The following is a 24,014-nucleotide window of genomic DNA, read 5'->3' on the forward strand; positions in this document are numbered from 1 at the left end:
TCGCACAAGCAAGTAAGGTGGACATCGTAATGAGTCATTGTTGGACTCGGTTTGTCGTCCATATGGTTGTTTCAGCCCAGAGCTCTTCATTTTATTTGTAGTTCTAAATAATAGGACTTCTAATCAACTCTCTATCAATATTTTATACTGGTTGAAGAGAAAAGATTGATGAATATTAATGAATTGATGAGAATTACAAAATCTTAGTTGTCAATTCACTTATTTGGCTAAAAAATAGATAGAGTCGGGTCAGAATCACTTTTCTTTAAGAAATTCCAATTTAGTACTTGTGTTTGTGTTTGGAACTAAGCCCATTCATCATACAATCTACGAGTTAGAGAATAGTGGAGAAAATCCAATCGGTTGAAAGTAGAGATTGAAGTTATGTGAGAATTTGAAATCAATCTCGTAGGATTCTGTAGGGTTGAATTCAATTGGACTTTTAAAAAATTTCCGACTAGATTTTGGGGTGATTTTAATGTCTAATTGTTGATCTTTGAGTTATCTTCGAAATAGTTTTGAATCACCTGATTTTATGGATTGTAGTTTGAAATATGTTCATTTTTGCAAAGCAATGCAGTTCTCTGCAAAAAGTTTAAGACTAATTGTTGGGTTTCCCAAGGGTATCTTCGACTAGACTTTTTGAGACCTTCTGACCACCTTTTGGGAAAACTCTTGCTCCCAAATTATATATCTTCAAGTCCTTTTTGCAGCAGCTTTTGTATAATTAAATTTGTAATTTTGCAGCTCAAGATATCGTTGTTTCTGTAAAAGAGTGTAGTTCCTTGCAAATAATTTGAGTTTAATCATGAAACCACTTCTCCAACTTGTCAAAGTGGACAAAAGTACATATATGTGCTAGATTATCAATGATCAATTGTTCTTAACTATTTGAGTTGGTTATGAATGTTTCAAAATTTCGATGCACACACCTTTCATGTTTTACCAACATTATTTACTTTAGAAGTTTACTTCCTTTTTTTAGGGAATGGGCTATCTTTTCGAGTTCGATTTCTAAATTAAACTTGAGTGTACACGTGCCTTGAAATATGGTCACCAAAAGAAATTAAAACTAATTACTACCAATCTCTAACAATGATGTTAAAATTTTATGTGTCAAATCCATCAATTTTAATTTCCTATGCCTAAAAATTAAACAAATTAGTAAATAGGGAAGTAGGGTTGAATCCCAGATATACTAAATAAAAAGCATTAAAGTCTGCTGTGATTAAGGGTCCGTTTGATTGTGGGATTTGGTTTTCCGGAATTGTTTTTCGAATTTTTCGGCGTTTGTTTGGTGGAAAATGAATTCCACAAGGAAAACCTTTTACAAACACGGGTAAATCACTTCCTTAGGGTCTGTTTGATTGTGGGATTTGGTTTTCCGAATTTTTCGGTGTTTATTTGGTGGAAAATGAATTCCACAAGGAAAACCTCTTACAAATACGAGTAAAATCACTTCCTTAGTTTTGGAAAATGTCTTTCCGATTTTCCTTCCGTAAGACATTTTCCATTTCCTTCTCTACGCTCTCATCGTCTCAGCTTCAAAAATTTCTTTGCAGACTTTTTTTAGAAATGTATGTTTTCTATTTCCACTTTCATTTCTACTTATTTTCTGTGGCTTCTCCTATTCCAATCCATTCTTCATTTCGATTCCCTCAATCCTTCCTGCTCCGACCCTGTACCCGAATTCCAATCCATTCTTCATTCTCATTGAATTATTTCTGTTGGTGAATTAATGCAATTTCCAGGCTTCTACGTGATGGGTTTGTAATTTTCTAAACCTCATAGCTTTTATGGGTTTCTTTTTGTTATTAATTTTTAGCTTTTAATTGTATTTCTCGGTGTTCTTAACTTTTCTTCCATTGGATTATGGTTTCGTAGCTTATGGCTTTATGGGGTTACGCTTGTTCTGTTTATAGAGTTTCTTCTATTGGATTGTCATTTCTAGGCTTTTAACTTTCTTTGGGTTCTTGTTTTTAAGTCTATTGATGATGCAAATTCATGTTTAGTCCTCGTTCGCACGCTTCATGTGCGGTCAAGGATATGATACCTGGATTCTTGAACTCAGAGGCGCTGGATTGAGTACACAAGGAATGGATTTTGGACAATATATAGACCCTTTAGATTCTATTTCTCAGAGGAAGGATTTTTATGGTAAGGGTACAGATTAGAGGTGCTCATGGGCCGGGCCGAGTTCGGGCCGGGCCCATAAAAAAATTTCGGCCCGGCCCGAAATATGGGCCTGAAATTTTGCCCAGGCCCGGCCCGAGAAAAAAATCATAAGCCCAAGCCCGGCCCGGCCCGGCCTATTTTTTTAATAAATACCAAAAATTTATTTTAAAAATTAAAAAAAGTATTTTAAAAATATTTTAAAATTAAAAAATAATAAAAAAAGTATTTTAAAAATATTTTAAAATTAAAAAAATTTAAAAAATAAATATATTTATTATATCGGGCCGGGCCGAGCCGGGCCCGGGCCAAAAAAGTGGTGCCCGAGGCCCGGCCCGTTTTCTAAACGGGCCTCTTTTTTTGCCCAAGCCCATATTTCGGGCCTATATTTTTACCCAAACCCTCCCATATTTCGGGCGGGCCGTCGGGCCGGGCCGCCCGGCCCATGAGCACCTCTAGTACAGATAATAAGAGGTTTTCAGAAACAGAAAAAAGATATGATTTTTCCAGTCAAATTACGGATTTAATTGAAAAGCTTGTAAATATAATTGAAGAAGCTGAAAGATCATCTCCAGCACGTGCTTTTGATATGCAAAACAACATTTCTACAGCACTAAAAGATGTGCAGAAACAACTTGATCTTATTTCCACGTATGATTAGGACTTTGTATCTTGAACAATATATAGGAGTGCTAAAATGTCTTGTTTTTATAAGGTTATGAAGGAAAGGATTCTGGATTGGCAGCAGTCACTACGTTTGCATCATCATTGGACTATATGTCTTCTAGATCGTCACTCAAACTGCTTTTACCCCTAACAAGTGTTATTGAAGCGAAATTGCTTAAGCATTGTTTCTCTGTGAAGTGTTATTATCTGCTTGTATATATATTGACAATAATCTGATGTTATTTCTCTTCGGTGAGTAGGCAGACCCTGCACAGGTCCTAAATGTTCCTGTTATTCCAATTGGAACATTGCTTGCTGCTACCCATCCTTTTGCAGCTAACCCTCCCTCCTGTCTTGGTTGAGTCCTCAAATTTCTGCCCCGGACATGTTCCAGCCAAAGTTGTTTGAAAAGCTTGTTACGGAAAACTTCAGTAAGAAAATATGCTTCACCTTTGGCTTCCAGGATAATGCACAAATGCTAAATGTAGACTCTGGCATTGATGCTTTTAACTATCATATTATATGAACGCTTCAAAATGCTTTAGAAGTACAACGGTACACAGAAAATTGTAGGGTCTTTCAGTTCAGAAGGCACTGTTCCATGTGTTGATGATTCCTCTGCTGTCGTTTTCATGTGCTTGTCAGCTTGTGTTGGATCCTACTTAAATAATTTTGTCCTATTTTTTTCCCCTTTCAACCTATTAAAGTTGCTCGTTCATGTCTTTCTCGTTGATACTTACATCCTTGACAAGTCTAGAATAATTTAAATGAGTCTTCAAATCTCCCTTTGACCCTGGCACAGTTAGATTTTATGTACTTCCTACTTTTTTGGACCATTTCATGAATGACAATTAAAGCACAATTTACAGAGACAGTGCCTGCCAAGCTTCTCTTGCAGCTAGCAACAGCCTTTGAGGAGGGAGGATTGCGTGACAGGAGTGGGACATTCTTTTACAAGAATCATCTCAGTAAAAGCAATGTCCCCGTCTTACCAATTGCCGGAGACCAAGATCTGATATGTCCGCCTGATGCGGTATATGGTATGGTGTAATTTATCCCTCCTATCTAAATTGCATCTAGTTTTATTGTTCTGCTTTGCTTTGTTTTTCTCATTTAGTTTGTAATGATATCAATGGAGCAGAAATAGTGAAGCTTATTCTCGAGCCATTGGTCACATACAAAGTTTTTGGAGAACCAGGTGGTTTGCATTTTGCTCACTGATATAGTGGGTGCCCAACGAGTAAGATTTAATACTTTCATATTTGATGCAACATAATTAGCTTCTCCTAAATATTTACACTTCCTTTTGATGCAGGCCGTAGATCTAGTGTATCCTTGTATAATAGAATTTCTCAATCATCATGACGCAGCTTGAAGTTGTTGAGACTTCTTCTTCATTCAAGCTTCATTCAGTATTTTTTCCCCATGAAAGAAGGAGCCGACTTAAGAAGAATCTTCAAGCCAGTCTTGCCCTTAAAATTCTACATCAACTAGTACATATACATACATAAAAGGAGGTAAAGGATCAATACCATGCATGTAGTTGTATTGTTGTATTAAAGTTTGTTAATATGTACAGACATTTAGAAAAAGTAGTGTATGTTTATATGGTATACATATATCACTACTCTCTCTCTTAGACAACAACATGTAGTTGTATTGTTGTATTAAAGTTTGTTAATATGTACAGACATTTAGAAAAAGTAGTGTATGTTTATATGGTATACATATATCACTACTCTCTCTCTTAGACAACAATACTTCATCATTTGTAAATGGTTAACCATTAGAAATTTTGACTCTCACAAAACATTTGATGATCTTAAGAGAGATGTTCGATTACCATAAAGCTTATACTTCATTTTATAGAGAAAGGTTGAATTAATTGTGTCAAACTCCTAAGCTTTGATTGATTTTTGACCAAATTAATCACAAGTTTAGTCTATTGGGAATTTAATTATTGCTCAAGAATGCTGTATTGTATGAAGTTTACTTCCCATTTAATAAATAATAAAATAAAAAAGGTAAATTTTTAGCCATTTCTCTTCACTTTTTTTCCAACTAATAAGAAAGCATTTTTTTTTCAATTTATAACGATTAATATTGTAGCTTAATAATTAAGTATTATTATAAATAAATCATTGCAATATATGTAAAAACAATTTAAAATACAAAATTTTATAATATATATTAATATATGTAAAAACAACTTTTTCGGAAAATATTTTCAGGAAATCTGTCAAACAGCAGAAAATATTTTACACAGATTCAATCAAACACCAGAAAATATTTTCCAGTAAATCATTTTACAGAAAAGTAAAACATTTTTCAGAAATCATTTTACGGAAAACATTTTTCTGGCAATCAAACGGACCCTAAGACTTAATCGTGGGAACGACTAAGTGATCTGTGAGAAAAAAAAGAAAGAAAGGTTTTTTAAAATATTCCAAAAAATAATAAAAAAACAAAATGTAAATAATAGAAATTCAAAATAATAAATAATAAGTCAAATGTCAAAAATTCCAATCTCAGGTGTGATGATAGTCTTGGGTGTCGAATTAATCACAAGTTATAGATATTTTCATATTGAATGAATAAGTTGGTTATAGTGATAAAAAAAATAGCTTCAAACCACCAACCATTCATTGGATTGTAAATTAACTAGGAGAACATCTCTATAATTAACCCTTTTCAATTGAATAATATTAAGAAACACTCTTAAGATTTAGTTCCCCAATAACTTTACAAAATAGAAAGACTTGATTCAAATTAACAAACTCAACTATATAGTTCATAATCTGATTGCTCGACTCAATTATTAAAATAAAAAGACAATTACAGATCTAATTGCTCTAATTAAATGTTTATTATTTTAAATATTGAACAAAAGATCCTACTTGAAATGACACTAAAAATAATCATTAGAGATAATACAACCTATTCTATAAAATAGAGAATGAGCAAATAGAAAATATATCTAGAAAATGAAAATGAGATGGGTATGAAAATAATTGGGAGAATAGAATAACATTTTAAAAGTAAAGAAAAGAAGAAAGTGGGAAACAACCGATAGTAAAATATCAAGTAATTAGATAAAATAATCAATGGTAAACAACCTAATATTATTAAAATCACAAGACATTGATAAACAACATTTACATTATGTAATATTATTAAAATCAAATAATAGTAAAATCATCAAATATTAAATTATAATAGTAATAACTAAGCATCTCAATTAATAATGAAAATCATACCTTTTTGGTGATGAAAAGAAAACCTATTAAATAATGCTAAAATATTTTTTTCAATATTTTTTTAGATGTTATTTGAACGAAAATGCTTTGCTAAAGTATTTATTTATAATGCTAAATATTAATTTTAATTGGTATATAATTGTAACACCAATTTAAGGATAATTAATCTAAAATAATAAGTGTAATTTAATATGGATCCAAAGTTTAACTAAGTAATAACAATCATCCCTTGATAATAAAAATATTGTTAATAAAATAGTTATAATTATAATTTTTAAATTAGTAATTTGTTCTCAATGTAATTTTATATTCAAGATTTAATAGAATCATAGATTTATAATTTTATTATACAAAGTACTATGATTTTATGCATGAGAGAGGAGACTTAGGGTGTGCTTGATAAACTGAAAATTTAAGTACTGGATTTGTAATGGCCTAAATTCAAGGTTATCGGAACAGTGGTTTCGGGACCATAAATCCGATGAGGAAAAATTTATTTTTCTTATATTTTTATGGTCTACGATTTCACAAAATTATTTCATGAAAATTTCGTTCAAAAATTTCGACGTTTGGGCACTCAATTTAGTCAAAAGGACTAAATTGTAAAAAGTGAAAAAGTTGAGTTCTACATGTTAGAGGTGTACAATTGTTATGAAACTTTAAATTGGAGGTCCTTATATGGTAATTAGACCATTGGTTAAGTCAGTAGACAAAAATGGATATGAGATAAGTGAAATAGTAAATTTTTAAGTTAGGAGCAATTTGGTAATCTAGTAATAAAAAGAATTAAAAAGGGAAAAAGATGGCCAAAAATATCATCTTCTTCATAGTGAACGAAATCAGCAAATGGGAAGCCATATTTAGGGTTTTTCAAGGATCCAATCTTCATAGTAAGTGATTCTAAGTCCCGTTTTTAATGTTATTTACGTTTTTGAGATCCCGGTAGCTTAATTTAGCTTATTCTAGCAATAATTTAACCTAGGGTTTATATTTAGAAAAATACCCATAGGTTAAAAGTGTTTATTTTGATGTTTTATGATAGAATATGAAGCTAAAAATTATGTTAAACAACTTTTGCTAGTCGATTTTAAGCGAAAACGAGTAAAACCCCATAATCGGTAAAATACCTAATGTTCATAAATACATGTTAGAGTGGGAATTTGATGTTTTCATAGAAGATAAAAATTTTCAGCATGTTATAAAACATAAGAATAAGAGATGAAGTTTAATTTCCGAGCCTTGGGGCAAAAATGTAATTATGTAAAAGTTTAGGGGTAAAATCATAATTTTGAAAAAGTTAGAGTCAAGGGCTGTTTTGATGAATGTGAGTATTAAATAAGTTAAATTTGATATTTTAGATCAAGAAGAACGAAACTCGAGGTTAGACAAAGGGAAGAATAAAGTTGAAGACTAAGTTGGTGAATTGGGCTATATTTGGTACCGAGGTAAGTTTACGATAAATAAATGTAATATTTGAATAATTATTATTAATGATGTTAATTTCCAGCAATTATATATTTATTTTATGAAATTATTTAATGCTAACTCAAGTATGAGATGATAGAGAATCAGTGTTAAAAGGCCTCGTTAAATCAAGTACGAGCAAAATCATTTTGAGTTAGCATTAAATAATTTCATAAAATAAATATATAATTGCTGGAAATTAACAACATTAGTAATAATTATTCAAATATTGCATTTATTTACCATAAACTTGCCTCGGTACCAAATATAGCCCAATTCACCAACTTAGTCTTCAACTTTATTCTTCCCTTAGTCTAACCTCAAGTTTCGTTCTTCTTGATCGAAAATAGAAATTTTAACTTATTTAATACTCACATTCATCAAAACAGCCCTCGACTCTAACTTTTTCAAATTATGATTTTGCCCCTAAACTTTTACCCCAAGGCTCGGAAATTAAACTTCATATCTTATTTTTATGTTTTATAACATGCTGAACATTTTCTCTTCTATGACAACATCAAATTCCCACTCTAACATATATTTATGAACATTAGGTATTTTACCGATTATGGGATTTTACTCGTTTTCGCTTAAAATCGACTAGCAAAAGTTGTTTAACATAATTTCTAGCTTCATATTCTATCACAAAACATCAAAATAAACACTTTTAACCTATGATTATTTTTCCAAATATAAACCCTAGGTTAAATTATTGCTAGAATAAGCTAAATTAAGCTACCAGGATCTCAAAAACGTAAAGAATATTAAAAACGGGACTTAGAATCACTTACTATGAAGATTGGAACCTTGAAAAACCCTAAATATGGCTTCCCCTTTGCTGATTTCGTTCACTATGAAGAAGATGATATTTTTGGCCATCTTTTTCCCTTTTTAATTCTTTTTATTACTAGATTACCAAATTGCCCCTAACTTAAAAATTTCCTATTTCACTAATCTCATGTCCATTTTTGTCTACCGACTTAAAAAATGGTCTAATTACCATATAAGGACCTCCAATTTAAAGTTTCATAACAATTGTACACCTCTAACATGTAGAACTCAACTTTTGCACTTTTTACAATTTAGTCCTTTTGACTAAATTGAGTACCCAAACGTCGAAATTTTTGAACGAAATTTTCACGAAATCATTTTGTGAAATCGTAGACCATAAAAATATAAGAAAAATAAATTTTTCCTCATCGAATTTGTGGTTCGAAACCACTGTTCCGATAACCTTGAATTTAGGCCATTACAGGATTTTTGCTGTTAAATTTTATAAGTGCTAAATTTATATTAAAAATTGTTTGATAATTTAGTAAATATAAGTGTTTGATAAAATTAAATATTGATTTTTAAAATATTATTTATTTTTTAATTTTAATCTTATTAATATAATATTTTATAAGGTAAACTACAAAAATAGTCACTTTTGTTTGCCTTAGATTATATTTTAGTTACTTATGTTTGAAATGTTTCATTTTAGTCACTTACGTTATCGTTTTGTTATGAAGTGATCATTCTACCGTTAACTTCGTTACCTCCCTCATCAGTCTTACGTGGCAGTCCAAATGAGTTTTAAATGCCAACTTGGATGTCCTATATGGCAGTCCAAATTAAATGTATTTGATTAAAAACCTATTTTCATCCTAGCAATTAGGCATCCAAGTTAGTATTTAAAACCCATTTGGACTACCATGTAGGACTGTCGTTAGGGAGGTAATGGAGTTTAACGATAAAATGACCACTTCATAACAAAATGATAACGTAAATAACTAAAACGTGATATTTCAAACATAAGTGACCAAAATGTAATCTGAGGCAAACAAAAATGACTTTTTTCTAGTTTACCCTATTTTATATTATTTTGGGTAGTTTTAAATGAAAGATAAATATGGTAATTTATTTTAATTTTTTAATAAAATAAAATAAACTTAATATTTTCTACATTAACGAATATGTAGCTACCAACCTTTTTATCTTATTCAACACTTTTTTGTTGAAAATTTTGTTTTAAGTAAAAAATTAAAATAATTATCAAAGAAATTTAAAGAATTAAATATTAAAAATTTTCATTTTTAATAATTTATCAAATGCACCCGTAGTTAACTTGTCCTAGACCCTCCCATTAAAGAGGCGACTTTAATTCAAGCTTTAAACCTATTTATATCACACCCAATAATATTTTAGTTATACAATATCTAAACAATAACAAAAAAATAGTAAAAATATAATAATGAAATAGTAGCAAAACAACAACAAAATAGTTTATTAGGGCTTGGGCCAAAAAAATCCTACCTAAGACTTGACCCGTTTAGAAAGCTATCCTTGTTTTTGTCAAAGTCTATTTTTTGGGCTTATATTTTTTTATCAAACCTCTCATTTTTTTGAGTGAGCCTTTACTCCTAAGCGAGTAGCCCGGCCCATGATCACGTCTAATAGGTATCTAACACTTGGATTTTTAATATTTAGGGTCAACATTTAACTTGGGACTATATCCAATAATGACAACATTTTAAGTTGTGTGAATAGGTTAAAATATGTTGTTAGTTTTCAGATTTTGAGAAATTTGAGATCGTTGTTGCATTTAATAGTTAAAAATTAAAATTTTTTATTTTTTATTTAAAAAAATCAATCTAATCGTTAAAATTGTAAATATTTCCTGTCAAAAAATTTTTAACTTAAAATTTTAATTAGTTTGTCCTCATATGACATGACATATGATTGATAGAAAAAAACATGTTAAATTGACAAATTCTGACAGAAATTACCAATGATGATAATGATGGGACTAGAATTTTTAAATTGAAAAATAAAAAGATTGAATCAAATTTTACACGAGTACACATTTTAATGGTAAGAATAATATGGAATCTAGATTAATATATTAAAAATAATATTCCATAAGTTTGAATTTTAAATTTTCTTTATCAGTTGGCAAATTACAATCTATTTTATAGTGATAAAAAAAAAGTTGTAGGGTTGAAGAAAAATAAAATAAAAATTGATTCCATAACTTGAGGCTCAACCAAAACTAAAATTAAAAGCAAAGGAGGGTGATTGTCCATAGCATTGCAACCTCACTCTTATTATGAAATGGGTTTTAACAAACATTTGACCAAATTGCTTCTATTTAAACATCTGTCCCCCATGTTCTTCCATGTTAACTTATGATTCAGCCTAGTGTTTATTTATTTATTTATTAAAAATAAAAACAAAAGGAATTTCATTGCCTTAACATTACAAATATATATAATATCTCTAACAAAGCATCAACTTTATTCTATCACAAAAGATGGGGTGGAGAAGAGGGTATCAAAGAATAAGAATAATTTCTCTCTTTTTTATCTACCAAACTGCTTAAAGTAGAAGCATCCATTCTCTAACTTGCCCTCTGTTTTCGGTGTTACGTGGACCTCTACTATAATAAAACTCCTCACCACTATCATACAACAAGTATTGATAATAAACCCCAAGGGGCTAATATGTATTGTTTTTCATAATCCTTTTCTTTTCCATCATATAATTTATATATTTCAAAAAATAGTTTCGCTCCGATTGTTGTTAGAACAAAAACGAATAGAAAAGTTAAATACAGAGTAACACAAAGAGTAAAGTTGTAAGGGCAAAATTAACATATAATATTTGTCAATGCAGTTCAGACACAATGGTTCTACATCTATAAAGCCTCGCCAGTAGACGATTTTATTCTACAATTGCCTGAATCACATATCGGCTTAAGCCCAATCTACCCTTTTATAAAGAAGTAATTGCAACTCCAATACAAACCCCACTTATCACAAATCGCTCACTCAAATACATCACAATACAATAGTAAACCTCTCCTAATAATACCTAAAGGAGTGTCGCACAAAATAGCAAAAACTAGAGCCATCCAATAGAATTTTGATAAGCTTTAAACTTCAATTTAAAAGTTGAAATTATCACAAAAAAGCATAATATCGCCATTTTAGCTAATGGCATCTTTCTATTAATCTTGAGGAGTCACTATAGCAAAACAGACTTTTAGCGGCGTTTGGACCAAAAATGCCGCAAAATGTGTACATTAGTGGCGCTAGTAAACAAACACCGCAAAAGGTTAGAACTATAGTGGCATTTGTGTTAAAAACGCCACAAAAGGTTAGAGCCATTTTAGCACTAGTGCTTGACCGAAGCTCAAGGATGGGGTTAGTTGGAGGTTGATCATTAGGAGGTAAATAAGGATTATTATTGATTGAAGGATCTCAATATCCTAACTAAACTACCAATTTACAAGATAAAATCTTTCTCTATATGGAGATAGAGGTGAATTTAAGGGGGAGGCAGGGTCTTTGAACCTATAAGTTCATATATAGTGAAATTGCATTTTGGCCTTCCTTAAAATAAAAAGTTTTCAATTCAATCCTCTTATAAATAAAGAAATTATAAATTAATATGATAAAATTGCACTTTAGCCCTTTAAAAATGATTAAATTATAAATTAATAAATAATAAATTTATATTTTGATCTATAAAAATTTATAATTAAATTCCGACCACTGCTAAAATATTTTTTGGATTCACCCCTGTATAGGGGAGAGATCCAATTACACTGGTGTAAAACTAATTATATCTCTTTGTATAATTAATATTTTAACGCTCCAACCGTTGAATTTATTGATATACTTATACTTGTCATGCATGTAGATCTTTAAACCAATTCAACATCTCTATCATATTGAGCTAAAATACTATATATATATATTAATATTTATTGAACAATTAAATTTTTTTATCTAAAACAAATAATTATAAATTTTTAATTTACATAAAATTTGACATGTATAATCTATATGAACGGAATAATAAATTCAACAGTTAAATTGTTAAAATATTAATTGTACAAAGAGATACAAAAAGGTGATGTAGGTAAAAGTTATAATAAAAATGATAGGTTGCTTACTTGGATCAAATAGAAATAAGAATGGGAGTAAATAGATATTTGAAATAACCAAATTAATTACTTTATATGATATTCAAATTTATTTATAGTAAACATGAATTCAAATATAATTTAGATAATAATACTAACCAAATATTCAAATTTTTAATGGGTTGGGCTACTCGGCCTAGCCCGATGGCCCGCCCAAAAAATGGGAGGGTTCGGGTAAAAATATAGGGTTGAAATATGGGTTTGGGCAAAAAAACGAGGCCCGTTTAGAAAACAGGCCGGGCCTCGGGTAAAACTTTTTTGGCTTGGGCCTGAATTATATATTAAATATATATTTTTTATTTTTAATCAAATATACTTTTTAATCAAATATATATTAAATATATACTTTTTTGGTGTTGTAAAATTTAATATGGGTCGGGCCGAGCTGGGCTTGGGCTTGGACAAATTTTTAGGCCCATATTTCGAGCAGGGCGGGGCTCGGGCTTGGACAAATATATATATATTAAATATATACTTTTTTGGTGTTGTAAAATTTAATATGGCCCTGGCCGAGCTGGGTTTGGGTTTGGATAAATTTTTAGGCCCATATTTCGAGCAGGGTCGAGATCGAGCCTAGAAAATGGGCCTAAAATTTTGTCTGGGGCCCGATCCAAACCCAGTCCGGCCCAACCCATGATCACCTCTACTTGTGTGCCAAAGGTACAATATCTGAAGACATTAAAAGTTAATTTATATTAGTAGTAATATATTTTAAAATTAAGTTTAAATAAATTATTTTTGTTAATTAATAATAAATTGTATTAGATTAGAATAGCTTGAAAAAAAAATGTCTTAAGTCCAATATAATTAACCAAAACCTATTAAATGGGACAAATTTGAACATGTCTATATTAATTTTACTAACATTATCTAATTCTAGTAACAAAAGAAGAAGAAGAAGAAAATTTAGGTGAATTTGAGAATTATGAGGTGGTTTTTAAAGGGAGTTTCTCGAATTCAAATTCTTATATGTCTTATAATTGTACTCAATACTTATTAATATTAAATTATATTAGAAATATTCACTTCTTTTCAATTTTAAAAATGAGAAATATTTTTGTTAAATTTTACTATCGGCCTTGTGCTTTACATAAGTTGTGAATTTTAGTTCATGTACTTTATTTTTGGTCAATTTTAATTCATATACTTTTCGCATTTGGTCAAATTTAGTGTATATTTTTCTGAATTCTAAAATTTTAATCTTAACCAAACAATAGTAGTTAAATCTATGTGGTTAAGTTCTACTTTAGTCGGTGCTATTAGAAAAAGTTGTAAATTGTATCCATATTCTTTAATTGGATCATTCTTAATCTCTATATTTCTCGATATTTAAAATTTTAGTCTCGATGCAAATGAAAGTCATTAGATCCATATACTGCATTTTTTAAAGTAATATGTGAAAATAGCACATTGACATGATGCTACACATATGATAATATGTTTTTAGCATTATATTTTGAAAATAACATAACTTAATGAATTTAACAACTATTATTTGGCAAGAACTGAAATTTCAAAGTTCAAAAAGTATTAAGGATTGAAAATTACAAAATTAAAGTATATGAAGTAACGACTAGTTTCTCATTGCTTTTGGAAAGTGCAGTGAAAAAACGCTTATAAAAAACTTTGTTTAAAATTTGAGTGTTTAGTATTATAGTCAAAAAGTGCTTTTGAAAAATAAAATATTCATTTTACACATGAGGTTGTAAAGTAAAAAAACATGCATTTAAATAAAGCTCAAATTCATTGATATTTTAATAAAAAAATAAAAAATATTGTAACTCATTAATAATTTTTTAATATATAAAATATAATTTTTAAATATTTGTAAGTAATTACTATTACTTATTTATAAAATTTAATTTGAATGTATAATCTATATTTTAATAATAATTAAAATATAGTGCTTATAAATTTAAATATATAATTTTATATTATTTTTATTTTGGGTTCAAAAACACTTTTAAAAAGTAATAAAAAATCCACAAGTTATGTATGAATAATAAAAAAATTTAACGTGAGCCAAACTATGAAACTAAAGCTAAACATGATTGCATCCCTCTTTGTTCTTTGTTTTTTCTTTGAAAATGGAGTAAAATTATATTTATAATGTTAAATTTGCAAGTTAAAAGTTGGAATGAAATGTTAAAAGGGTGAAAGTGAAAAGGAGTTCTGTTTTGGCAAACGCCACCTTCCATGATCAGAACTCATAAAAAAGTGGCATTTATCTTGGAATTTCAATGTCCTCTAACTCAACACCGCCATGATTATTCAACAAATTGGAGCTAAGCCTTCTTTTCAAACTATTACCACACCAAACACAATGAAAAAGGAGAGAGCAAAAATTTGACAAATTCTGCTGAGGATGAATCTGCTTTGACATTGCTTGTGAAGCTGGTAATACATTTTCATTCAAATCAACACCAATATTATATATGAACGGTTTTTTCAACATGATTAGGTTGGCAAAAAGTCTATCTGCAAATTCAACCATCTTGGGAGTTTGACAAACTGTTCATGCAACAATACTCATTAAATAATTGCGTCCTAATTATTATCACACATGCTCTCAACATTTTGATTTCTTCATAAACTTTTCATGCATTACAATTAATTATAAGAAAGAGAGAGAAAAGGGGGGAAAATAGCAAATGAACAAAAAAAGTAGGTCAAAGCAGAGATGAATAAAAAAAGGGCTGCCGCATTCCTTCAAATCAAAACTCCCTGCACTTTTCACATCTGTATTTTACCGATATCGAATATCTTAAGTATTTCAGGATGGTATGCAATACATCGATAGGAGTTAGCTATGAAATGTAAATGGGAAGCAAAAAGGACAGGCTGGATATATCCAAATACCCCAACCCTACCATTCAATTAATTGAGGGAAACCAATGAAAAAGAAAAACATCCCCCATTAACAAAAAATAAAGCTTACAAAAAGCACTACACAAACAACCCTCCGTTTCTTCCTTTTTTCTTTTTTTCCTCTGCTTTTCTTGCTGCCTCTGCTAAGCATCTTTACCTTACTTTCCCTTTTCCTTTTTTATTTCTTTCTCTCATCTTTTCCCTCTTCCTTATTCTTTCCTTGTTGGTGGAGTAATATTTTCTCTTTCTCTCTTTTTTTTTTACTCTTTCATTCTCTTCTTCTTCTTCTTCTTCCATCAAACCAAAATTCTGCTCCTCCTTCACTACCTTCTGGCATTGTTTTTGTATGATCAGTAAAGTTGAATTGCTTTTTTTTACTTATTAGTTTTTTTTCCCTAAAGTAAATTCTCCTTCTTGGGTACTCTTTTTTTTTTTTTTTTGCTTTGGAATTTTCTTGGGTTTTTTTCTGAAATATTTTTACTGTGCTTGATCTTTCCCGCTTATACATATTTTTTTTCCTTTCCTTGGATCGAACAGTGAAGCTGAAGTGTGTTTTCACCTCAAGAACACACCAGATTAAATCCTTTTTTCTCTCTTCAGTTTTTTTACTTTCCGTTTGATTTCTTGCCCTTTTCCTAGTGTTTTTTTTTCTTGATCAAAGAGTTGAACTTATTATTATTATTATTATTATTATTATTATTTGGTTCTGGGGGACTAATTCCTATAATGGGACTCTGCCATGGAAAACCCATTGAAAACCAACAAAAGCAATCAAGGGACATCTCAATCCCAGCTGAAAAGGATGCAGCACCAAATTCCAACTCCTCAAAGTCATCAAATTTCCCATTTTACAGTCCAAGTCCATTGCCCAGCCTCTTCAAGACATCCCCAGCTGTACCCAGTGTGAATTCTACTCCTCTTCGCTTCTTCAAACGGCCATTCCCTCCCCCCTCTCCTGCAAAGCATATCAAGTCATTGCTGGCAAGAAGGCATGGCTCAATTAAGCCTAACGAGGCCTCAATCCCTGAAGGAAGTGAGTGTGAGGTTGGTTTGAATAAGAGTTTTGGGTTTTCGAAGCATTTTACGTCTCATTATGAGCTTGGTGAGGAAGTGGGGCGTGGACATTTTGGATATACTTGCTCCGCTAAGGCCAAGAAAGGAAGCCTCAAAGGCAATGACGCCGCTGTCAAAGTTATTCCTAAGTCCAAGGTCTAATTTTCATCTTAACTTTACTCTCTCTTTTTTTGGTCAATTTTCCATTTGCATTGATAAGTAATTTTCAGGGATTAAGGATCTTTTGATCTAAATATAATCTTACCACTCTATTAACTCTTCAGCTGTATCTCAGATATCCATTTTGTTGCTTTGATATCACCCGTTTAGCTGTTGATTGTTGGAAAGTATTTGGATTTGATGGATTTTGTTTATAGTTCCATTTATCATATGATCCTATTATCTTCAATCAGTTATATTCAGCTCGGTTCCTGATATTGGTAATTATATCCAATTCATGCTAAAGCAGTTTTTGTTTGCTAATATTGTATTTGTCTGTTAAATCAAGGGGTTCTCAGCATTCTTTTTGTATAGTTATTATTACATTTCAAATTAGATTATAGTGAACTATGGTCCTAGACGTGTTATGTTTTTTATTTCCTCCTCCAGTCTTAGGACTTCGCAGGACCTATATATGCCCTCCAGATAATTTAGCATGACTTGAGAGATGACAGTTTGTAATAGAGACAGTTGTCTTGGCTACTTATTCTAAAAACTAACGAGCTCTATTCTGACACAATGCAGATGACCACTGCAATTGCCATAGAGGATGTAAGACGAGAGGTGAAGATACTACGAGCTTTAACTGGTCATAAGAACTTGGTTCAGTTCTATGATGCCTATGAAGATGATGAAAATGTTTACATAGTAATGGAGTAAGTTTGAGCCGATAGGATTTTCTTAATGTAGCTTTCATTGTCTTACATTCGTGCTTTTTTCTTATAATTTTGTAATCGTGTGATGGACTGTTCTATTTTAGACTCCATGGGAAGTAAGGCACGCAAATCATATTGATAGATGCAACCAATTTTCTCCAAAATGATTTTCACTGTGCGCTTCAGTGATCAGCAATAGCTTTGGAGTTTAACAGCTATACAGTCAATTTGTATGAGACTGTAAACCTTAAACGATATTAAAGCTTTTAAGTAACTGCTTTAGATATTATTCATGAAATTAGTTAACCAAATGGTTCACATCTGGTCAAAGCATATCCTTCTACCTGGAAACATTCATTATAGCAAATCTCAAATTATGAAAGAAGGTTGTTTTGTTTCCATTACATGATGGCTTGTTGTTCTTAATGTCTTCTTTTCTCCTGTTTCTCTTTCTTCTTTCGGCTGAAAAAATCTACTCGTTACACTTCTGGAGCTTATTCCCTATTACTTTTAATGGTTTTCAGATTGTGCAAGGGTGGCGAACTTCTAGATAGAATACTTTCAAGGTACATGTGCTCCTCTTAGTTTTTTCTTTTATTGTAAAATGTTTGACCTGTTTTACAACTTTCTGAGAGTGTGGATTTTGCTTGTGCTCTCTAGGGGTGGAAAATACCCTGAAGAAGATGCTAAGGCTGTCATGGTTCAGATTTTAAGTGTTGTGGCCTTTTGTCATCTTCAAGGTGTAGTTCACCGTGACCTTAAGCCTGAGGTAATTGACTCATTCGTGTCAGGCATTATGACCATGCTCTTTGTCACCCTGAACATCAAGTTTCATGATCTCCATCCTAGGACTAATTGAACTATTAAAGAAAAGTAAATAGTGTGGAAGCCTGATTCACCTTGTTTATATCTCTAAATTTGCATTGCAACAATGTGGTTGGCCTTTGTGAGAGTGGTTATAATATGCTTAACGGCTATTCTTTTCTACACCCTCTATTTAATAATAATGGAGTTTAATATTTGAATGCTTTAATCCTTTTCAGGATGAGTTGCTACTTCGATTTTCTGAAGAATTACTCTAGCGAACTGCTACAGATATATTTTTCTTGGTTGACTTTCATTTTAATCTCTTCCCACCGTGTCAGTCTTGGGTTTTAAGTGCACTTGCTTTAAAATCCTGCCTGAAGTTCTCATAAAGCATCTCTTTATTCATTTGGCTATATTATGTTTTGAACTTCTGCAGCCTTTGAACTCCTACACATGAATGACGATGGTTAGTGTATTTGAATGTGATGGACAAAAAAATAAGGGACAGGATCTCAACCTTTTCTTTGTCAGATGCTTATTAGTCACCAAATTAGAAACCACGTGTTTACTTTTTCATCATCACTATTAGTGTTCTCTCATTTAAAGGGACATAAATTGTTACAGTATATTGTTTGATTTGAAAATTCCCATCTAGAATACAATGAGTGAATGGAGTTTCAGAACTGGATTGTGAAGTTATTTAATTAGATGTGTAATGATAAAATGTTCATTTTGGCGTGATAATTCTCACATTATGGTTGCCATATATGATGGTGACACTAATGTGCTATTTTTTGGTTTCAGAATTTTCTTTTCACTACTAAAGATGAGGGTTCTCCTCTAAAGGCAATTGATTTTGGACTTTCAGACTATGTGAAGCCAGGTTAGAACTACTTGTTGGTGTTTCTCTGTTTCTGTTCAAAGGGTGGGTTTTGACCTATTGTAGGATTTTCCAGATGAAAGATTGAATGATATCGTAGGAAGTGCATATTATGTTGCTCCTGAAGTACTACATAGATCGTATGGGACTGAGGCTGACATGTGGAGTATCGGAGTAATTGCTTATATACTTCTTTGTGGAAGTCGACCATTTTGGGCACGAACAGAATCTGGCATCTTTCGAGCTGTCCTTAAAGCTGATCCAAGCTTTGATGAAGCCCCTTGGCCATCTTTATCCCCTGACTCGATAGATTTTGTAAAGAGATTGTTGAACAAGGACTACCGTAAGAGACTAACTGCTGCTCAGGCTCTGAGTAAGTTGCTCAAACTATTTATATCGCTAATCCCAATTTGTTCACCTTGTATAGAGTAACAACAATTATCTGAGGGCACTCGAAGTTCCAGTTGTTTTACTAGTTTCCCATCTTTCAAGGAAATGATATGAATATAGAAAGTACTGTTACAATTTTTCTTCCATAAGTAGACTCCACCTGAAAGTATGATTATTTATAATGATGATCAACTTGAGGGGTTTATTTTATTTTTTATCTTAAATATAACACTGTTCATGTTTATGCTTAGGTCATCCATGGTTGGCAAACTTTCATGACATAAAGATACCATCAGATATGATAATATGCAGGCTCGTTAAAGCTTATATAGGCTCCTCTACACTACGAAGAGCAGCATTGGGGGTAAGTATACCCTAAAAGGTTCATCTTTTGCTGACACAAACTTTCTAGATCATCTAACTCTGCAAGAACTGTAGAAATGCCCTTCATCAAAATTAAATAGATATTGCGGTGTTGTATCTTCAATTATAAGAACCTGACAATATCCATATTAATAGTTTCTCTCTCTCTCTCTCTATATATATATATATATGCATATATATCTTACAAGGGCGAACTTTAGCACCAATTTAGGGAGTAAGGAAATTATCCTGAAAATTGACACATTAAAAAGATATTATTGTGCTCTTCAATACTTCCGGTACATCATTCTTGCTAGGGGCAAAGCCAGAAAATTTTCTTGTGAGTCATAATTAAATTATAATTTTTTTTGGAGGCCAAAAATGCATCTGGTTTGCTGTTGGGTTTCCTAAGATCCAACGAAACCACTTGAAGCACTTCAGTGCTTCTGTTGTGCTCCTTCCAAACACTCGGCACTCACTAACACAGCTACAGGACAAAGTAAAATGAAATAGAACTTGGTTGAGCTTATAATATAAGGTATACTAGTTGAGAGATGCTGAATTATTGACATTTTGTACACTAAATGATTCTATTATATTTCAGTTTAACTTATTAAATTTCTTAAGATTAGCCTCACTTCTTGATATAAAGATGTAAAGACTAGCCTTGGTGACTATGGGTATGTTGGATGAAATTTCCCTATTATGGCAGGCTCTTGCAAAGACGTTGACTATCCCACAGCTTGCTTATCTCCGGGAACAATTCTCATTGTTAGGGCCTAACAAAAGTGGATTTATTCTGATGCAGAATTTTAAGACGGTCTGGTTCTTTCTGTAATCGTTTCCTTTAATTGTTTATCCATTTTAAGTCATTCTAAATAGATTGGAACTTGCAGGTGATGTTGAAGAACTCTACTGATGCTATGAAGGATTCGCGGGTCCTTGATTATGTCAACATGGTAAAGCTTCCTAGTTCATCTACTTCATCCTTTTCCCTGAGGAGAGCCTTTGATAAAATATGCTTCCAACATGTTCAAACTGATAATACTAACAGCTTGTTTTACTCTTGTGTATTGTGCAGATTAGTTCTATTCAGTATAGAAAATTGGACTTCGAAGAATTTTGTGCTTCTGCAGTAAGTGTGCATCAGCTAGAAGGAATGGAAACATGGGAACAGCATGCAAGGCGTGCATATTATTTGTTTGATAAGGACGGAAACAGGCCCATTATGATAGAGGAACTTGCCTCGGTAAGTCTTCCCTGCTTGTCTCTCTCTGTTTCTTTGTCATAGTATTCCTGGCTTAGGTGTTGTAAAATTGAAGGCAATTACCTATAACATGGCTTAGGATGTGGGGAACATAGGGATTTATATGCCCAATAATTTAGGGCAGTATATTAAAAAGAAATGGTTGAACCCTAAACTGGATTTCAGTATTTGAGAAAATTTTGTTGCAGCAAAACATTAAGATGAGAGACATATAGAGCACTCAGTTGAGATTCTTCCATTTGTCCTATATTTTGATTACCAAGAGCATAGTTTGCTGATAAGTGCCATTGAACTGAGTAATTTTGCCAGATATTTGAAGAGTCTTATTTTACAAATTTTTGAGGGACAACCAAGGCTTGCCGAATCTCATGTCCTGTAGTGCTAAAGGGTATATTATTTGGGTATGTTCCAGGAACTTGGACTTAGCTCATCAGTGCCGGTTCACGTTGTTCTTCAAGATTGGATTAGACACTCAGATGGGAAGCTTAGTTTCTTGGGATTTGTTAGACTTCTACATGGAGTATCTTCACGCACATTTCAGAAATCTTGATGTTGAATTGGACCACGTTTTATCTCTTCTCCTCACTATTGAGAAAACAAATGCGTGCTCAAATCTGAAGCAAAGCTAATGCGACATCTGAATTCAATCGCGGAAGAAAAGAAAATAGAGCTTAAAGGCCAATCTGACATGCCCTTTATGTTTCTGCAGCAAGCAGTTTGCACCATCTTTTCTCATCGTCTCTCTTTTTGGGGGGTGTAGGTCTAGGATTGTTTTTCTTCCCACTCTTGCATATCTTCTCTCAGTTGCCAAAATAGTAAAACAATTATTATATATAATAAATATGATCATTGTTGTTTAGTCTTTCTCCCAACCCTTAGATGTTTCATCCTATCCCTTAGTTCAATTTATGTCCTTGAAGCTTGAGACTCAAATTCAAATGGATGGAGACTCCATTGATTTAACTATTTTTTCTGTGTTTAGGCTTGGGTTTGCTTTGTACCTGAAACAAATTGTAGTGGATGGATGGATGGATGGATGGATGGAGTGTCATTTATGTATAAAATTCACCCCATTTTAAAGGTGTTTTGGGACGTGTGATTTTGAGGCTAATTAATATTACACATCTTAATTTGTCATGTGTATTAAGTATTGATAATTTTTTTATCAATAGGTAGCGAAAGGAGGATTAAATTCGGAATATGAACGTTGACATACATAATGACAAATGATAAGGCATATTTGACATGAATAATGACAAATAAATTTAGTTTTTAATGCCGGCCGCTTTTTGCTTTCCTGTTTTTTCATTTTTTAAGCAAATGAACAGTTATTTTTTAAAAAAATTTCAAATTAATCGTAATCGAACAGAGAAGCTTATGTTGTTAATGACTAACGGTAAAAAGGACTGGTTTTTTTTTTAATTTAGGGAAATAGGTTGATTTTGGAGAGAGAGTAAGCGTGCTCAGTTGGATGTATTTTCCTCTTGGCAGGAAAGCGCGTTTAGCTGTACGTGATTTCCCCCAACGGTCAAATTTCAAATCCGACCAACAGTAAAATTATAAATGGCCCAACGGTAACTTTTTTTCTTATATGTACCCAAACTATTTTTCACTCTTTTCACTCAAATCTAATTCTCTTGATTCTCTTCGTTCTCTCAAAATTAGTTCCAAATTTTACAATAAATTTGTATAAAAGTATTCTAGTTTTATTTTATTATTTCATAAATTATTCATTTTGATTAATTTTTCACGAGTAAGTTCTCTTATTCGTTTCGACGACAAACACGTTTCCGCTGCGCAATCAATAATGGTAAGGAAATTTTTTATTTTTATTAATTTTAATTAAGTTAATTTTAAAATATTTGGTTGATATAAATAGGCGGATGATCAGTTTTGGAGGTGTTCATACACAATTTATCAAAGAGCGCACCTAATGAAATTCGTTGTCATTTGCAAGATGCGGGATTCTTACATGCGTTTCGTATGCTCAGGGGTTGTAAATTGGATCCCACACTTATCAACGTGTTGGTGGAAAGATGGAGACCTGAGACACATACATTTCATCTTCCATGTAGTGAGTGTGTAATCACACTCGAGGACGTAGCTTTACAACTCGATTTATCGGTGGATGGGCGAGTTGTTACGGGGGCAATGGTTGCTCCCGATGAGGAAGACCTTTGCGAGACATTTTTAGGGAAGGTGCTGAATAAGTTTCAAGGTAACCGACTAAAGATGAAATGGTTGAAAGATAATTTCGATGAACTTGATAAGCACGTGACTGCCATAAAAAAAGAATAATACGCCCGAGTATTCATCCTACGGATAATCGGGGGCATTCTAATGCTCGATAATCTTAAACTTTGATACACATAAGGTGGCTACTACATCCGGTCAACTTCAAAGAATGCAGTCAACTGAGTTGGGGATTAACCGTGTTGCCCACGTTGTATCGAGAGTTGTGCTGGACGATAGAACCAGATAAGATGTCATCGGTAATTGTCTGCTCTTGCTGTAGTCATAAGCATGGTGGGGACTACCATTTTTACGTCCCCAAGTGGACACCCCTTGTACATTACCATTGGTGACAAGGTAAAATTCATTTGATTATCATATAGTTACCATAGTAAATTTTGTTTATTTATTATATGTTTGAATTAACATATGGTTTGTGTAGGTGGAACTTTGGGTCGAGTTATGTGGGACTACTAGAATAGCTCGAAAATATCTAGCTTCTGTTAGATCAACGCTTAAAAGCCGAGATTAGTTATTGAAATTTTCGAACATATAATAATTATGCAATGATTTGGAATTTAATATTTTGTAAATAACAAAATTTATACTTGTGTCCTATAGTTTGAATGGATGTCATACGCTGATCCGACAATCGCACAATGCATCCCACCCGAATATTTGGCCAATTGGAGTATGTGAGATGCGAAGGAGCCATTGATAGTTTACACGACGGTAGAGATGCATGAATTTG

At 32.0% G+C, this 24,014-nt stretch overlaps 2 protein-coding genes across 6 annotated transcripts; both read left to right on the forward strand.

Moving 5' to 3' along the window:
• The first annotated feature begins 1,474 nt into the window (after nt 1-1,474).
• Nucleotides 1,475-4,733, forward strand: LOC107892895 (uncharacterized). Of its 4 annotated transcripts, none has more exons than XR_005918125.1 (5): nt 1,475-1,770; nt 3,099-3,269; nt 3,708-3,878; nt 3,980-4,078; nt 4,154-4,733. XR_005918125.1 is itself a non-coding variant. In XM_016817916.2 (4 exons), exons 1-3 carry the CDS (start codon nt 3,224-3,226, stop codon nt 4,057-4,059), a joined length of 321 nt encoding a protein of 106 aa, XP_016673405.1. In that variant the 5' UTR covers nt 2,599-3,223; the 3' UTR covers nt 4,060-4,078; nt 4,154-4,733. The 4 variants fall into 4 exon arrangements, 1 of the variants encoding a protein (XP_016673405.1); XR_005918126.1 differs by having other exon boundaries at nt 1,475-1,766; XR_005918127.1 differs by having other exon boundaries at nt 1,475-1,766; nt 3,103-3,269.
• Nucleotides 4,734-15,408: 10,675 nt separating this feature from the next.
• On the forward strand, nt 15,409-22,123 carry LOC107891389 (CDPK-related kinase 7). 2 transcript variants are annotated; one of them, XM_016816171.2, is made up of 11 exons: nt 15,409-16,605; nt 17,194-17,324; nt 17,849-17,890; nt 17,985-18,093; nt 18,936-19,014; nt 19,088-19,384; nt 19,653-19,765; nt 20,477-20,584; nt 20,661-20,723; nt 20,846-21,013; nt 21,444-22,123. In XM_016816171.2, exons 1-11 carry the CDS (start codon nt 16,123-16,125, stop codon nt 21,579-21,581), a joined length of 1,731 nt encoding a protein of 576 aa, XP_016671660.2. In that variant the 5' UTR covers nt 15,409-16,122; the 3' UTR covers nt 21,582-22,123. The 2 variants fall into 2 exon arrangements, with proteins under 2 accessions (XP_016671660.2, XP_016671661.2); XM_016816172.2 differs by having other exon boundaries at nt 15,426-16,605; nt 21,341-22,123.
• Nucleotides 22,124-24,014: the final 1,891 nt, after the last annotated feature.

This window comes from Gossypium hirsutum, chromosome D09 (genome assembly GCF_007990345.1).
Source record: "Gossypium hirsutum isolate 1008001.06 chromosome D09, Gossypium_hirsutum_v2.1, whole genome shotgun sequence".
Taxonomy (NCBI): domain Eukaryota; kingdom Viridiplantae; phylum Streptophyta; class Magnoliopsida; order Malvales; family Malvaceae; genus Gossypium; species Gossypium hirsutum.

Excerpts from the sequence above, each read along its gene's own strand:
- LOC107891389 (XM_016816171.2), top strand. The coding sequence starts at position 16,123 with ATGGGACTCTGCCATGGAAAACCCATTGAAAACCAACAAAAGCAATCA. Across the intron at positions 16,606-17,193 it reads AAGTTATTCCTAAGTCCAAG|ATGACCACTGCAATTGCCAT; the intron begins GTCTAATTTTCA and ends GACACAATGCAG. Across the intron at positions 19,015-19,087 it reads TTCAGACTATGTGAAGCCAG|ATGAAAGATTGAATGATATC; the intron begins GTTAGAACTACT and ends AGGATTTTCCAG.
- LOC107892895 (XM_016817916.2), top strand. The coding sequence starts at position 3,224 with ATGTTCCAGCCAAAGTTGTTTGAAAAGCTTGTTACGGAAAACTTCA. Across the intron at positions 3,270-3,707 it reads GCTTGTTACGGAAAACTTCA|AGACAGTGCCTGCCAAGCTT; the intron begins GTAAGAAAATAT and ends CACAATTTACAG. Across the intron at positions 3,879-3,955 it reads TCCGCCTGATGCGGTATATG|TTTGTAATGATATCAATGGA; the intron begins GTATGGTGTAAT and ends TTTCTCATTTAG.